This window comes from Muscardinus avellanarius, assembly GCF_963383645.1.
Source record: "Muscardinus avellanarius genome assembly, chromosome: 3".
Lineage (NCBI taxonomy): Eukaryota > Metazoa > Chordata > Mammalia > Rodentia > Gliridae > Muscardinus > Muscardinus avellanarius.
The window spans coordinates 29,479,168-29,495,612 of record NC_137788.1 but is presented as its reverse complement, the minus strand read 5'-3'; the positions used below and the strand labels follow the sequence as shown (position 1 = coordinate 29,495,612).

The window sequence follows — 16,445 nt, the reverse complement described above, 5'->3', positions numbered from 1 at the left end:
CTAAGTAGCTGAGGCTGGCTTCAAACCTGTGTGATTCTCCTGTCTCAGCCTCCCAAGCACGGGGATTACAAGTGTCCGTCACCATGCCTGGCTGCATGCAGATTTTTACAATCAATACGGTGGCAAGGAAGCTAGTATGTACAGTTTAAGATATGGGCAGATCTGGTCTGTGAGATTTTTGAATGCCAGAATTAATGAAAAGTTAGATGCTTTGTTTTACCAATGTTAGTAAGCTCCATGTGTGGGAACTAGATTTTAGCCAAAATATATCATGTTAGATAACGATTACTATTATGACAAAAGAAATTTGTAGGAAAGTCATACTTAAGCCAAATCATGTGACTGAAAAAATATCAGTGGAAAAATGTAGTATCAAATATTCCCCATTAAAAAAGTTAATTAGCCAGGCATGGTGGTGGTCTGTGCTTGTAATCCCAGTACTTGGGAGGCTGAGACAAGAGGATCAAAGGTTCCCAGCCAGCCTCAGCTCCTTAGTGTGGCCCTCCACAACTTGGTGAAACCCTGTTTCAAAATAAGGAATAAGATGCTGGGCGTGGTGGTGCACGCTTGTAATCCCAGCGCTTGGGAGGCTGAGACAGGAGGATCACACAGGTTTGAAGCCAGCCTCAGCTACTTAGTGAGGCTCTCAGCAACTTAGTGAGACTCTGTTTCCAAATAAAATACAGAATAGGTCTGGGAATATAGCCTGGAGGTAGAAAAGCCCCTGGGTTCCACCCACCCCCAGTACCACACACACACACACAAAAAAAAAAAAAAAAAAAAAAAGAAAGAAAAAAGAAAAGAAAAGAAAGAAAAAGAAATAAAAAAGAGTTGAGGGTATAGCTCAGAGGTAGAATGTCCCTAGGTTCAATCCCCAGTACTTCAAACACACACAACAAAGTTAAGTAGCTGGGCATGGTGGCGCACACCTGTAATCCCCTCTGGGTTCAATTCCCAGTATCATAAAAATAAGTTAGTTAATTAATTAACTAATTAGTTAAAAACTTAATTTAAAAAGCCAGGCATGGCAAGGCACACCTGTAATCTCAGCACTTGGGAGGCTGAGGCAGGAGGACTGTGGGTAGAAGACAGCCTCAGAAACTTAACTAGATCTTCAACAACTTTCATCAGAACCTGTTTTTAAATAAAAATATAAATAAATAAGCTGAGCGTGGTGGCGCACGCTTGTAATCTCAGCATTCGGGAGGCTGAGACAGGAGGATCGTGGTTCGCGGCCAGCCTCAGCTACTTAGTGAGGCCCTTTGCAACTCAGTGAGACCCTGTTTCAAAAATAATAAAACATTAAAAAATAGGGCAGGGGGTGTAGCTTGGAGGTAGAATGTCCCTGCGTTTCACCTCCAGTACTGCAAAATAAATAAATAAATGCAAAGAGCTGGGGATATAGTTTGGAGATAGAACGTTCCTGGGTCCAGTCCCCAGTAAAGTAAAAAATTAAAGAAAGAATATAAACTCCTTAAGGGTATTTTTTTTTTACAATCTAGAAATCTTTTTTTTTTCCCCATAACAATTGTGCCACAAACTCCATGGCACAGGTGTCAGCGGCTGAGGCTCTTCTCCGCTGGTTCTCACAGTGTGCTTCCTGGTGAAATGAGTTGGAGCTCCAGTTGTACCCATACCTCTTTCTTTGGCTTCCTTCTTCCTTCTTTTTACTCCTTTTCCTTCCCCTGGTTTGGGGATTGAGCCCTGAGGCATTCTACCTCTGAGCTCTACCCCTAGCCCTATTTTATTTTATTTTTTAAATTTTGAAACAGTGTCTTGCTAGGCTGATAAGAGTCTCACTACTTGCTGAGGCTGTCCCAATTCTGCGATCCTCCTGTCTCAGCCTCCCAAGTACTAGGATTACAGGTGTGTGCCACCACACCGGGCTGGCTTTCTTCTTTTTCTGATCACTTTCCTTCATACATTTCAGGAAATTATTTCAGCTTTTAGCATATTTAACAGGCTCATATGCACATTCATTTTCTTGGCAAGAATCTTGCCCTTAACTTGCTTCTTTACAATGATGCCAGCAGCATGCTGGGTAACACTGTAGACTCCTCCAGTTTTACCATGGTAACATTTGTGGGCATTCCTTTTTGAACAGCCCATTCCCTTGAAATATATATAGTATTACCTTTCCTATATGTGTACAAAGGACCAGTTCCATGTTGGGTTTTTTTTTGTTGTTGTTATTTGTTTGTTAGTACTGGAGCCTGAGCCCAGGGGCATTCTACCTGTGAGCTATTCCTCCAACCCTATTTTATTTTATTTTATTTTTTTGAGACAAGGTCTCCCTAGGGTGCTGAGGGTGTCATTAAGTTGCTAAGGCTGTCTGGGCGTGGCTGGCTCCTTGTAATCCCAGTCCTTGAGAGGCTGAGATAGGAGGATAAATATAACAGGTTCACAGCAAGCCTCAGAAACTTGTGATACCCTCTTCAATTTACTGAGCTCAGGGTAGAGCTCAGAAGAATGTCCCTGGGCTCAATCCTCAGGATTAAAAAAAAACAGCAGCTAAGGTTGTCCTTGAACCTGTGTTCCTCCTTTCTTAGCCGCCCAAGAACTATGATTACAAGTATGCACCACCACACCTGGTTCCAGATTTTCTAAAAGGCCTAGAGAACATATATCAGGTGCCTCTCCTCTTTCTCTTTGAGTTCATCATTTTTTTATTATTATTATTATTTTTTTTTTTTGCGGTACTGGGGATTTACCTCTGATCTACACCCCCAGCCCTATTTTTTATTCTTTATTTATTTTTATTTATTTATTTACTTATTTATTTATTGTGGATCTGGGAATGGAACCCAGGGGCATTTGACCTCTGAGCTACACCCCCTTGCCCTATTTTTTATTCTTTATTTTGAAACCAGGTCTCATGAGTTGCAAAGAGCCTCACTAGGTAGCTGAGGCTGTCTGCGAACCGCGATCCTCCGGTCTCAGCCTCCAGAATGCTAGGATTACAAGCGTATGCCACCACGCCTGGCTTTTTTATTCTTTATTTTGAAACATGGTCTTACTAAGTTGCAGAAGGCCTCACTATCTGAGGCTGGCCAAGAACCTGCCATCTTCCTGTCTCAGCCTTTCAAGTACTGGGATTACAAGCATGGGCCACCATGCCCAGCTGAGTTCATCATTTTAACAAATTATTGGAAGATGACAGTTTCATTAAAATGCAAGAATAGGAAATCTTGCCTTTTTTGTTCATGATGTATTTCCAGAGCACAGAACAATACCTGGTACATGGTAAGCATTCAGTACAATATTTGTTTAATGTTTATTTATTTATTTATTTATTTATTTTTATTTTTTTGGTGGTACTGGGGTTCCTGGAAACCCTTCTACCTCTGGGCTACACTCCCAGACCTATTTTTTATATTTTTTTTTATTTGGAAACAGAGTCTCTTAAGCCAGCCCGGCTGGCTCTGAACCTGTGTGATCCTCCTGTCTCCGCCTCCCAAGCACAGGGATTACAAGTGTGCACCACCATGCCTGGCTTGTTGAATGTATTAAAGTTAGCCATTATCATAGCCATTATAACCACTTCTACTAATATTAATCTCTGTTATATCATAGCTGAATATGTGTTTATATGATACTAACCTGTATCAGAAAACTAAATTATTAATCTATAATGAGAAAGAAATCAAGCAGCACAAACTATTTCACTTGACAGCAAGAACATTCTTAGAAAAGCACTTAATATCAAAGACTGCTGCGTAAATATCAATGTATGGAATAGCCTGGTGTGGTGGCACATGCTTCATCCAGTACTTGGAAGGCTGAGACTGGAGGATCTCAGGTTTGCAGCCAGCCTCAGCAACTTAGTAAGGCCCTCTGCAATTTAGTGAAACCCTGTTTCAAGATAAAAAATAAAATAGGGCATAGCTCAGAGGTAGAATGCCCCTGGGTTCGATTCTGAGTATCACACACCCAAAAATTAATGTATGTAAATAGAGAAAAGGAAAGTCGGTATAACTCACTTTTGTTACAAATTATAGCTTCATAACTGATAAAGTCCTACTATACCAACCGAAGAACTTATATTACTTCCTTAGAACACATCTTAGATAATGATAGAAATAAACAGATCTAGCAGGGCGTGGTGGCTCACGCTTGTAATCCCAGCATTCGGGCTGAGACCGGAGGATAGAGGTTCGCAGACAGCCTCAGCTACTTAGTGAGGCCCTCCACAACTTAGTGAGACCCTGTCTCAAAATAAAGAATAAAAAATAGTCGGGCATGGTGGCGCATGCTTGCAATCCGCTTGTAATTCTCACACTTGGGAGGCTGAGGGGGAGGATTGTTCAGTTTCAAAGCCAGCCACGCTGGCTTAAGAGACCCTGTTTCCAAATAAAAAAGTTTAAAAAATAGGTCTGGGAGTGTAGCCCGGAGGTAGAAGGGTTTCCAGGAACCCCAGTACCACCACCACCCCCAAAAAAACAATAAAAAATAGGGCAGGGAGTATAGCTCAGAGGTAGAATGCCCCCTGGGTTCCATCCCCAGACCCACTAAACAAACAAACAAACAGATCTTAGCTCTGTAGTTACTTTTTCCAGTGTTCCAAGATAATTCCTTTGCCTTTATACTTACACATTTCTCATGTCTAATACCAATACTTAATAAAACTTGAATTTCCAGATAGTTCAATCTTTAGACAATATCATCGTCGTCGTCATCATCATTCATTTTCTCTCTCTCTCTCTCTCTCTCTCTCTCTCTCTCTCTCTCTCTCTCTCTCTCTCTCTCTCTCTCACTGGGAGAGAACTATAGAACTCATGGGTACTTTACTACTGAGCTAAATCCCTAGCCTTTTTTCTTTTGAAACAGTCACATGAGGCTGCCAAAGCTGGCCTCAAACTTCTGATCCTCCTGTCTCAGCTTCCCAAGTACTGGGATTACAGGCATGTGCCACTGTGCCCAGTTCTCCATCTTTTTTTTTTTTTTAATTTTTGCTACCCTTGATCAATGATTTTATGATCTTCTTCTCGTTTAATGTTTATTTTTTGATCAATAAATGATATATCCATCACTCTGCCAGAATAACCAAGGAGACTAACCACAAGAGAAAATTATCATCTTAGATTAAAACTAAAGCCTGCATATTGAAAGAATTCAGAAAACAACATGGTACCTATGCACTTATATATACAGAAGTCTATCTTTCTGATCCTTACCTGTTGACTCTGCGAGGACGTTTTTCTGGTTTAATATCCACATCATAGTGATACACATCTATTTTGGGGATCTGAACCTGAAAATGGTTGGCTAACAGTCGAATTGGTTTTCCAACAGTTCCAAGGCCAGGACGACGAGGCGGCTGGAAGAGGCTGTTTGGAGGCCCTAAAAAGATTCAAACACATTGGCTGTGCTATTTTGTCATGAAAGAGAATATTCCTTTCATGACGATAATGATAATGATAGTTGTAATTATTGATTTTATTAATCACCGACTATGCTCTAATATAAAGAGTTTGGGGCATCTGTTCACCTGAGGGTCTTCACATTTCTAAACATGGTGCCATGCTGCTATTTTTTCTAATATAAGAGACATCAAAATTAGACAAATGATGTAATGAATTCCTCTCAGACACAGGCTATTGTATGAAACCTTTCATAATCATTAGTAGCTTGATAGCTATAAAACCAGAGCCAGATGTGGTGGCGCACGCTTGTAATCCCAGCATTTGGGAGGCTGAGAGATGAGGATTATGGTTCGAGGACAGCCTCAGCTACTTAGTGAGCTTAGTGAGGCTCTCTGCAATTTAGTGAGACCCTGTTTCAAAATAAAGAATGAAAAATAGGGCAGGGGGTGTAGCTCGAAGGTCGAATGCCCCTGGGTTCCATTCCCAGACACACACACACACACACACACACACACACACACACACACACGACCAGAGCCGATTATCGTGGTTCACACTTGTAATCCCAGCTGAGATTACAAACTGACCAGGAGGATCATGGTTCCAGGACAGCCTCAGCTACTTAGTGAGGTCCTTTGCAACTCAGTGAGACCCTGTTTCAAAATAAAGAATAAAAAATAGGGTTGGGGCCTTTTGGAGGGCTAAGACCAAGTCAGCGGATCTGCCCCAGAAGCAAAAGTTGTTATATTCTCTCTCCTGTTTATTGTTGCAACCAATAAAGACTGATCCTATCGTAGTAAAAATAAATAAATAATAGGGTTGGGGGTGTAGCTTAGAGGTAGAATGCCCCGGATTCCATCCTCAATACTAATACTGTAAAAAAAAAAAAAAAAGAAAGAAAAAGAAACTAGGATGAGCATGGTAGTGCATGCCTATAATCCCAGCACTTGGGAGGCCGCAGGTTTGCAGCCAGCCTTAGCAACTTAGCAAGACCTTCAGCAACCTAGTGGAACCTGTTTCCAAATAAAAGAGGGGTGCAGATGTAATTCAGAGGTTGAATGTCCCTTGGCTCAATTCCACAGTATATATGTATGAATGAATAAATAAATAAAACAAAACCAGGGGCTGGGAATATGGTTCAGTGGTAGAGTGCTTGCTTAGCATGCATAAATGCCTGGATTCAATCTCCAGCACTGCACAAAAATAAATAAAAAATAAAAATAGATGGGCACATTAGAGCACCCCTAACATCCCATCAGCTCAGGAAGCTGAGGCAGGAGGATCACAAATTCAAGGCCAGCCCTGGCAACTTAGACCTTGTCTCAAAAATTTCTTAATTATAATAATAAAAAGAGCTAGGGATATAGCTCAGTCGTAGAGTACCTATGGGTTCAACCCCTAGTACCACAAAATAAATAAATGATATAGAAATAAAACCAGGGCTGGGATGTAGCTCCATGGCAGTGTACTTACCTCACATGTGGACAGACCTACATTTGGTCCGCACCACCACTAACACACACACACACACACACACACACACACACCCCTAAATTTTTTTGTGGGGGGAGGTCTGGAGATGGAACCCAGAGGCATTTGACCTCTGAGCTACACCCCCTGCCCTACTTTTTATTCTATATTTTGAAACAGGGTCTCACTAAGTTGCGGAGAGCCTCACTAAGTAGCCGCTCTGTCTGCGAATTGCGATCCTCCAGTCTCAGCCTCCCGAATGCTGGGATTACAAGCGTGTGCCACCACGCCTGGTTCACACACCTAAATTTAAAAACAAAATAAGGCCATGTTTAAATTCTGGGGGTCATCACCCCCTGAGTTGGAGATGATCCATTAACCCCTTGCAAATTAACCAGCACAATTACAGGTTGGGAAAAGATGAAGTAATAGCTATATTTACCAATTTAGTTACTAATTTCGATACTGAAACAGTACCAATAGGGTTATACCTTCTAGTCTATAATTTGGTTTTTTTGGAATCGACACAATTGAGATTTCTTTATCATAAGGTCTAGTTTATTTGATAAACATTGATTCATTTCTTTTGTGCCAAATCCACATTGTAGTCTCAGGAAGAAGACAGAGGCCCTGCCCTGAAGGAACTTATACAGTCTAGGCCATTGGTTTTGTTTCTCAAGACTTCAGGAATTGAAGTCAATTCCAGCATTGAATCAATAAATGTTATATCCATCACTCATCAATGAAACATCCTATTCAAAATATCAGTAGTTCCCAGTTTGAGAAACCTTGGTCTAGACAGAATAGTAGTCTTTCCAAACTATTCCAATGATGACTCACAAGGTATACACCAAAAAGAAAAGATTAAACTTGCCTTGTCTCTCCCCTCTTAAAAGTGCAATGCATATAACATATGCATTTATTATATGTATTATTTATGCACATATTTATTTGTGTGTGTCTGTCTGTGTGGTACTGGGGATTGAACCCAGAGGCATTCTTTCTTCTTTCTTTTTCTTTTTTTTTTTTTTTTTTTTGGTGGTACTGGGGTTCCTGGAAGCCCTTCTACCTCCAGGCCACACTCCCAGACCTATTTTATGCTTTTTATTTGGAAACAGGATCTCTTAAGTCAGCAGGCTTTGAACCAGCATGATCCTGCTGTCTCCACCTCCCAAGCGAGGGGATTACAAGGGTGCACCACCAAGCCACCCCGAGGCATTCTACCTTTGAATTACATTTCCAGCCCAGTTTTATTCCTGTGTGTGTGTGTGTGTGTGTGTGTGTGTGTGTGTGTGTGTGTTACTTACCGGGGATGGAACCCAGAGGCATTCTATCTCCAAGCTACATCCCCAGCCCTATTTTTATTCTTTATTTTGAAACAGGGTCTCACTCAGTTGCAAAGGACCTCACTAAGAAGTAGCTAAGGCTGTCTGCAAATAAAATGTAGGGCTAGGGGTGAGGCTGTCTACAAATAAAAAATAGGGTTTGGGATGTAGCTCAGAGGTAGAATGACCCTGGGTTCAATCCCCAGTACCACAAAATAAAATAAAAGAAAGAAAGAAAAACCTGTACTCCCTTTGATGAGAATATCAAGTGGACACAGGTCTAAAAAATAAACATCTTTTCTGCAATGAATAGGTGTTGAACAAAGCAGGCTGTGGTTACAATGGAAAGTTACAAGTCTTACTGCAACAGCAATTCACTGAGAACAAAGACAATTCACTAAGGAGAGAAAGCTGTGAAAAAATAAGCTTCCCTGATCCAACATCACTTAGGAAAACCACGGCAAATATTTTAATGTAATTTGTGCTGTGTTGACAGATCACTTCATACTAATAAAGAATTTTAAATCAGCCAGGCATGGTAGCACATGCCTGTAATCCCAGTACTTGGAGACTGAGACAAGAGGATTGCAGGCTTAAGGACAGCCTCAGCAATTTTGCAAGGCCCTCAGCAACTTAGCGAGACTCTGTTGCCAAATAAAAATAAAGAAAATAAGATTGGGAGTATAGCTTGGAGGTAGCATGCCCCTGTGTTTAATCCTCAGTAACAACAACAACAAAAATCCATTATTCATCCTTCTCCTAAAGTCTACTTGTCCTTCAAAGCTCATTTCAGGTGTGACCTCCTTGGGAAGTGTTTCCTGACTATCCCAGATTGGGACAACCTTCTGCCTTCCAAGACTCTCTGTATGGGGTAGCACTTAGCCCAAGTATACAAAGCCACTTGTAAAATTACCCTTTCTCCTCCACTAGACTGTAAATTCTTAGAAGAGATGGACTTCTAGTTCATGATGTCTTCAACATCTAATTCAACACCCAGCATGTTGTAAGAAACCAGTGAATGCTGAATTGAACAGTACCAATAATACCAGATAGAAATTAAACAGAAATGTCATCTCCAATATTCAGGAATTGACGGTTATTTTTCCTAAGGCAAAAGCACATAACTCATCCCAAAAGTATAATAGAGTAGTTCTGATTTTGGTGTACAAGGGGATCTTGACGCCATTTGGATGTGACAAGACAATTACAAACAAGGTAAGCCGGGTGTGGTGGTGCAGGATTGTAATCCCAGTATTTAGGAAGCTGAGACAGGAGGAACACAGGTACTTAGTGAGACACTCTGCAAGTTATTGAGACTTTGTTTCAAAATAAAGAATAAGAAATAGCTCAAAGCAGAATGCCCCTGAGTTCAATACCCAGTATTGCAAAAAACAAAACAAAATATAAATAAACAAGGTTAAGAAGTAAATAATAATGCCAGAGGTGACAAGCATATTGACTCAACCCAATTCAGTCACATAGATAGCCAGGTGTGGTGCTACCTACACACTTGTAATCCTAGTACTTGGGAGGCTGAGACAGGAGGATCACAGGTTCAAGGTCAACCTCAGCAACTTAGTGAGGCTCCCCACAATTTAGCAAGACCCTGTTTCCAAATAAAAATAAAATAGGCCCGGTGTAGTGGCACATGCTTATAATTCCTGTTCTTAGGAGGCTGAGACAGGAGGATCTCATAGGTTAGATCTTAGTGAGGCTCTCTGCAACTTAGTGAGACCCTGTTTCCAAATAAAGTATAAATAGGTCTGGGAGTATAGTCGGGAGGTAGAAAGTCCCTGGGTTCCACCCCCAGTACCACCAAAAAAAAAAAAAATAAATAATAATAATAATAATAATACTGGCTGCAAGAGGCAAGGAGAATTGTACTTAGCTTATTTTTTTTTAAAGGGGTTCTTTTTTTTGTCTTTTTTGGAACCGGGGATCGAACCCAGAGCGCTATACCTGCAAAGCAGGCACTTTGCCACTGAGCTACATCCGGCCCCGAGGCAAGGAGAATTGTAAAGCTACCTTCTCCCCAGTCAACCCTAAATATTAAATATTAAAAATAGTAATTTTAGGCCGGGCGTGGTGGCGCACACTTGTAATCCCCGTGCTTGGGAGGCAGAGACAGGAGGATCGCGCAGGTTCGAAGCCAGCCATGTGCGCTGGCTTAGGAGACCCTGTTTCCAAATAAAAATAGGTCTGGGAGTGTAGCCCAGAGGTAGAAGGGCTTCCAGGAACCCCAGTACAAAAAAAAAAAAAAAAAATAGTAATCTTGAGCCGGGTGTTGTGGTGCACACTTGTAATCCCAGCATTCGGGAGGCTGAGACAGGTAGATTGCGGTTCGAGGCCAGCCTCAGCTACTTAGCAAGACCCTCGGCAACTCAGTGAGACCCGACTTCAAATTAAAGAATAAAAAATAGGGCTTGGGGTATAGCTTGGAGGTAGAATGTCCCTGGGTTCCATCCCCAGAACCCCCCCCCCAAAAAAAAAAAGTAATCTTGGACCCAGATTCATTCATGAAAGGGACTTCAGCAACCAGGGCATCCAGTTTATCACAACTCTCATCAACCTAGTCAGACCGTTTTAAAATAAAATTAAAATAGGGCTGGTGGTATAGTTTGAAGGTAGAAGGTCCTTAGGTTCAATCCTCAGTACCAAAATTAAAATAAAATAGGTCTGGGGGTATAGTTCAGATGTAGCAGGCCCCTGGGTTCCATCCCCAGTACTACAAAAATAAATAAACAAATAAATAATCTATCTTATAGATAAGTCAGTTCTACATTTTTTTGAGATACTTTTTTTTTCCCCAATCCCAATTGAACCCAGGAGTATTCTACCTCTGAACTATAGCCCCAGCCTTATTTCATTTTTTATTCTCAAACAAGGTCTTGCTAGGTTGCTAAGAGTCTAAGTTCCTGAGGCTGTCATTGAACCTGGGAACCTTCTGTCTCAGCCACCCAAGTACTGAGATTACAGGCATGTGCCACCATGCCCATCCCCAAGATACATTTAAGTAATCATTTTAACATAATTTTAGAAAAAAATCTAATTAGGTTTTCTTGGTTTTGTTTGTTGTACTGGGGATTAAACCCAGAAGTGTTCTACCTCTGAGCTATACCCTGGCCTTATTTTTATTTTTTTAAATTTTATTCATGCCGGGCGTGGTGGCGCACGCTTGTAATCCCCGCGCTTGGGAGGCGGACACAGGAGGATCACGCAGGTTCGAAGCCAGCCGCGCTGGCTTAGGAGACCCTGTTTCCAAATAAAAAAGTATAAAATAGGTCTGGGAGTGTAGCCCAGAGGTAGAAGGGCTTCCAGGAACCCCAGTACCACCAAAATAAATAAATAAATAAATAAATAAATAAATAAATAAATAAAATAAAAGTTGTAGAGGCTATCTTCAAACCTGCAATCCTCCTGTCTCAACTTCCCAAGTACTAGTATTACAGCCGTGTACCATCATGCCTGGCTGAGTGATCATTTATTGAGTGAACCTAGATGATTTAGAAACTATATTCTAACATTTTCATTTTAGAAAGATGATTACTTTGAATTTGGCAAAGTGTCAACCAATGAAGCAAGAAAGCCTCAGGCTCTGGAAGCAAACAACCTGGGTTTCAGTCCTGGACTTACCACTTCCTAACTGCGCAGCCATGGGCCAGTTTTATGGTTTCTTTGTGCCTCGGTTTTCCATCTATAAGGTAGGTGTGTGTGCTAATTTTTGTGTGTGCATGACTGTAGGGGGGAGTATGTGGGACTGAACTCAGAGGCATTCAACCTCCAAGCTACACCCCCAACCCATTTTATTATTTTTATTCTGAAACACAAGTCTCACTAAGTTGCTGAGACTGTCTTCAAACCTGCAATCCTCCTGTCTCAGCCGTCCAGGTACTGGGATTACAGGTGTGTGCTACCACACCTGGCTCAAAAGCATCTATTTCATAAGGCTATAGAGAGGACTGTGTAACAATGTACACAAAATAAAACAGTAAGAGCTGGGCGTGGTGGTACACACTTATAATCCCAGTATTTGGGAGGATGAGACGGGATGATCTAAGGTTCACAGTCATGCTTGGCTACTTAGGCCCTCTACAACTTAGTGAGACCCTGTTTCAAAATACAGAATAAAAAAATAGGGCTGGGAGTGTAGCTCAGAGGTAGAATGCCCCTGGGTTCCATCCCCAGTCCCGAAAAAAAAAGAAAGAAAAAAAAAAAAAGTCAGACTTAAATGAGGAGGAGGGCATTAAATTTTAGAGTCCAATGTCCCAGACTCTGGTCATCTCAACACTCAGCTCTGAGACCTTGATGAAGTCATTTATACTACTACATCCTCACTTCTCTCATCTGTAAAATGGAGGAAAACAGCTGGGTGCCACGGCCCATCCTATAGTCCCAAATACTTGGAAGCTGAGGCAGGAGAATCTCAAGTTCTTGGCAAGCTTCATCAACTTAGTAAGACGCTTTCTCAAAATAAAACATAAAAAGGGCTGGCCAGGTGGGGTGGTGCATGCTTATAACCTCAGTACTTAGGAGACTGTGATAAGAGGAGCCCAGGTCTGAGAACCGCCTCAGCAAGCAGTGAGATTCTCATCAACCTAGTAAGACCTTGTTCCAAAATAAAAATAAAATAAGACTGGGGTATAGAATTCAGAGGTAGAATGCCCCTGGGCTCAAAGCCCCAGTAACCACACACACACACACACACACACACGCACACACACACACACATCACATGCACACACATGCACGCACACTGCTGGGGGTATAGTTCAGTGGTAGAGCACTTCTGAATTCCATTCCTAGTACACTCCCCATTCCCCGCTCAAAAAAAAAAAAAAAAAAAAGTCAGAGAGAGGGATACCTACCTTTTTTTTTTTTTTTTTTGCGGGTCTGGGGATGGAACCCAGGGCATTCGACCTCCGAGCTACAGCCCCTGCCCTATTTTTTTATTCTTTATTTTGAAACCGGGTCTCACTTAGTTGCAGAGGGCCTCACTAAGTAGCTGAGGCTGTCGGTGAACCGCGATCCTCGGGTCTTAGCGTCCCAAATGCTGGGATTATAAGCGTGCGCCACCACGCCCGGCTCTTACCTACCTTCTAAAGGATTGAATGAACTAGTAGTTATGGAAGTACTTTCCAAAAGCACTACAAAAGTAAAAGTTATAATCACTATAATCAAAATAAATTGTCATCTAGTTAATTCTGAATTACTGTTGGAAACCAAACCTGGGTGGTGGGAGGAGACTGCGCAAGTCTAAGAAGGCTTCAGCGATGGGTCAGGGGAGAGCAGCACAAAGCGTGAGGCCTAGGCACACTCTGCCGGAGAGGTGATGCTTCCCTAGGTTCTAAAACAGGCCAGATGCCTCCTACGAGACTACCACGTCCCTTTGATTTCCCTGCACGCTCAACAAGCCGCTTCTTGTTATTAGCTGCAACACCAAAAAAAGAAGTTTGCTAGACAGCAAACAGGAAAATACGACGCTCAACAGGGAGGGGCTAGGTGACATCCTGGCTTACTCATCAGTGCTTTAGAAAGGTGGTTAATGAGAATTAAATGTCCACAATCTGAACGATCCTGCGTGAGCTGATAAGTCCCAAGACCTGCAAAACCTAAAATCAAGCCAAAGGAAGAAAGAGGGAAAGAGAGAGAGCAAGAGATACAGTGTCAGTCCCCAGGCAGTGCCAACACCACCGGGGTGAACCTTTCCATGAAACTCAGCTTGTTCACACAGTTACATCATCGCTCTCCACATCAATCACGAAGCAACAGCTGCTTCGATTATGAGCTGCTCGAGGGAGGGAGGGAAGAAACATTTGTTGAGCATCCCTGATACCTTAGTCTCTACAGTAGGACTGCTCGCGGACGTCATTCTCACAACAGTCATCCAGCGCACAATTATTCCTGCCTGCATTTTATAGATGAGGAAATGGAAGTTCAAAGGAATGAAGTAACAGGCCCAGGGTCATGCGACTATTAAATTGCAAGATTGGGTTTGAACAGAGGTCTGTTAAGTTCCTCGGGTCCTGATCGTGCCCTCAGCTGGGAGCCGGATCTGAAGTAACTTTGCATTATATTCACACTGAGGTTTATCAAACCATACGAATGTGACAAACCAATTTATTTTTAAAAGGCATATGAAATTTGATACGAAGCCTCTAAAAAATTTTTAATTTATGCAGTAAATTAGGTGGGAGTTTAATCATTCGTCTATGCAAACAAGTTATAATTAAACAAAGCTGCAGAGTTTGTGAACTCAAATGGTAAGCCTAATTTTCTATGTATTGAAAAGAAAAACTCTATAACTAAGTCCATTATGTAGATAAGGTTTGAATATTAAAATTAATTCCACCAGGGCACTAAACCCTGCCCTACTTAGCCAAGGCCTTAGAAACCTGTTGGGGTTCAAGGTGGGAGCGCAAGGTTGCGATTGCAGGGCGTTCCTGGTAACCTGCAACGGTTCTTCTAGTTTAGACCGAGCAAAGGAGATAACCAGAGGCCATCCCTCACCCCGGGGACTCCACTTCCCAAAGCACTTTCTCTTTTCTGGGATGCTCAGGACCACTCTCAACCCAGTGAAACCAGCTCGGGCCAAGGATGCCTGTGCTGGGGTAGACTGCCCGGGAGCTCCCTCGTCACTGGAGGGCTGGGGTAGACTGCCCGGGAGCTCCCCACGTCACTCGAGGGCTGGCCCCGACCAGTCTGGGACCACCCTGACCGACACAGGCCAAACTTCAGCGCTGGACATTTTGCCCCTTGGCCTTCAGGCGCCTTGAAAACTATTTTGGGGAAGTTGTCTTTCTTCATCTGAGGGTTCTGGGCCGTCTGCCAGTGGAAAGAAAAACAGGGGTGCGGTCCCAAACCAAGAACACCCCGGGTGACAGCAGAGGAGCGGCCCCTCCAGGTCTGGCCCAGGCCCTGGCTGCACCAGCACCCACGGTCCCTCCCGAGGCCCGGCCCGGCCGCAGCCCTGCAGCAGCCGCCCTGCACCCGGCGCGGCCCGAGCCCCCACCGGCCCGGGCGCCGCCCCCGGCCCGCCCGCCGCCGAGCGCGCTCTCACCGGGTCCCAGCGCCTCCATGGCGGCGGCGGGGGCCGCCTCGCCCTGGTCCCCGGCGCCTCCCGCTCCGGGCCCCGCCGCCGCCGCCGCGTAACGCTTGATCTCCGGAATATTGGCGCGGGGGGGCGCCGCGGAGGCGCGGGCGGGCGGCGGCGGCCGGGCCGGGCCGGGGCAGGGCCGGCTCCGCGGCTCTTCCGGCCTCCGCGACAACAAAAACAATCCCCGCCGCCGCCGCCGCCGCCAGCGGAGCGGGAGGAGCGGAGCCAGGCGCGCGCCCGCGGGCCGGCAGGGAGGCGCGCGCCCGGGCCCGGCGGCGGAGGGGCGTGCGCGGCCCCGGGCGCGGTCCGGCGGCCCGACGGGGGGGAGCGCGCGCGCGCCCGGGGCCTGGCGGGCACGCGCGCTCCGAAGGCCGAGGGCCGGAGCCGCGGCTTTGGGGACCGGGTACCCGCGCCCGCTGGGCGTCCGGAGACAGAAGGACCCGGGAAGGAGCGGGGCTCCGGCCCCTCGACCCACAGACGTGGCTCCGCACTTGTGCGGGTGGAAAGTGTCCTGAGATGGCCCCACCAGGCACCTCGCCTTTCTCCTCCCACCCATCTCGTGCCTTTTGGGGTTCGCTCGGGCGGAGTGCGAGGGCCACCGCCGAGGCAGCGGCCCTCCTTCATTCCTTCATTGAACAGCTCGCATCCCTCCGCCCTTCCCTGTGCAGGGAAGGCAGACTTTCTCTCCCTGGCCCCGTGACAGGCACCTTAGCGGCCAAGAGGGCAGCCCTCTCCCAGGTAGCCTGGGCAGTCAGCACGCTCAATTCGGGCCTCACCAGGCCAAAAAGCAGTTTCTAGCCGCAGAACGAGGAGGCCCTGCTCACCAGTTGAAAAAGATAAATTGTGTTTGTTTGCTAGGACAAAAAGATAAATTGTATTTGTAGCAAAGGACCAGAGACGCTGGCTCCAGGGAAAGAGGTTTATTCTCTCCCAGCTCTGGAGGCTGCAAGTTGAAGAGCAAGGTGTTAGCAGGGTCTCTTTCTTCTGAGATTTCTCTCCTTCACTTGTAGATGGCTGTCCCCTCTGTGTTTTCACACGGTCTTCTCTCTCTATTGTCTGTCCAAATTTTCTTTCTCTCTCTCTCTCTCTTTCTTTCTTTCTTTTTGGTGGTACTGGGGTTCCTGGAAGCCCTTCTACCTCCGGGCTACACTCCCAGACCTATTTTATATTTTTATTTGGAAACAGGGTCTCTTA

General features: G+C 44.5%; 1 protein-coding gene across 1 annotated transcript in view; it reads right to left on the bottom strand.

The window, feature by feature from the left end:
• Positions 1-15,324, bottom strand: part of LOC308261369 (protein argonaute-4) — a gene marked incomplete at its 3' end in the record, with an annotated part of 52,333 nt that extends 37,009 nt beyond the window's left edge. The window contains exons 1-2 of the mRNA XM_080693245.1: positions 15,216-15,324; positions 5,175-5,340 (exon numbers count right to left, since the gene is read on the bottom strand). Coding sequence (XP_080549371.1) covers positions 5,175-5,340; positions 15,216-15,234 — 185 coding nt within the window. The 5' untranslated portion in view covers positions 15,235-15,324. The remainder of the gene's footprint in view (positions 1-5,174; positions 5,341-15,215) is intronic.
• Positions 15,325-16,445: the final 1,121 nt, after the last annotated feature.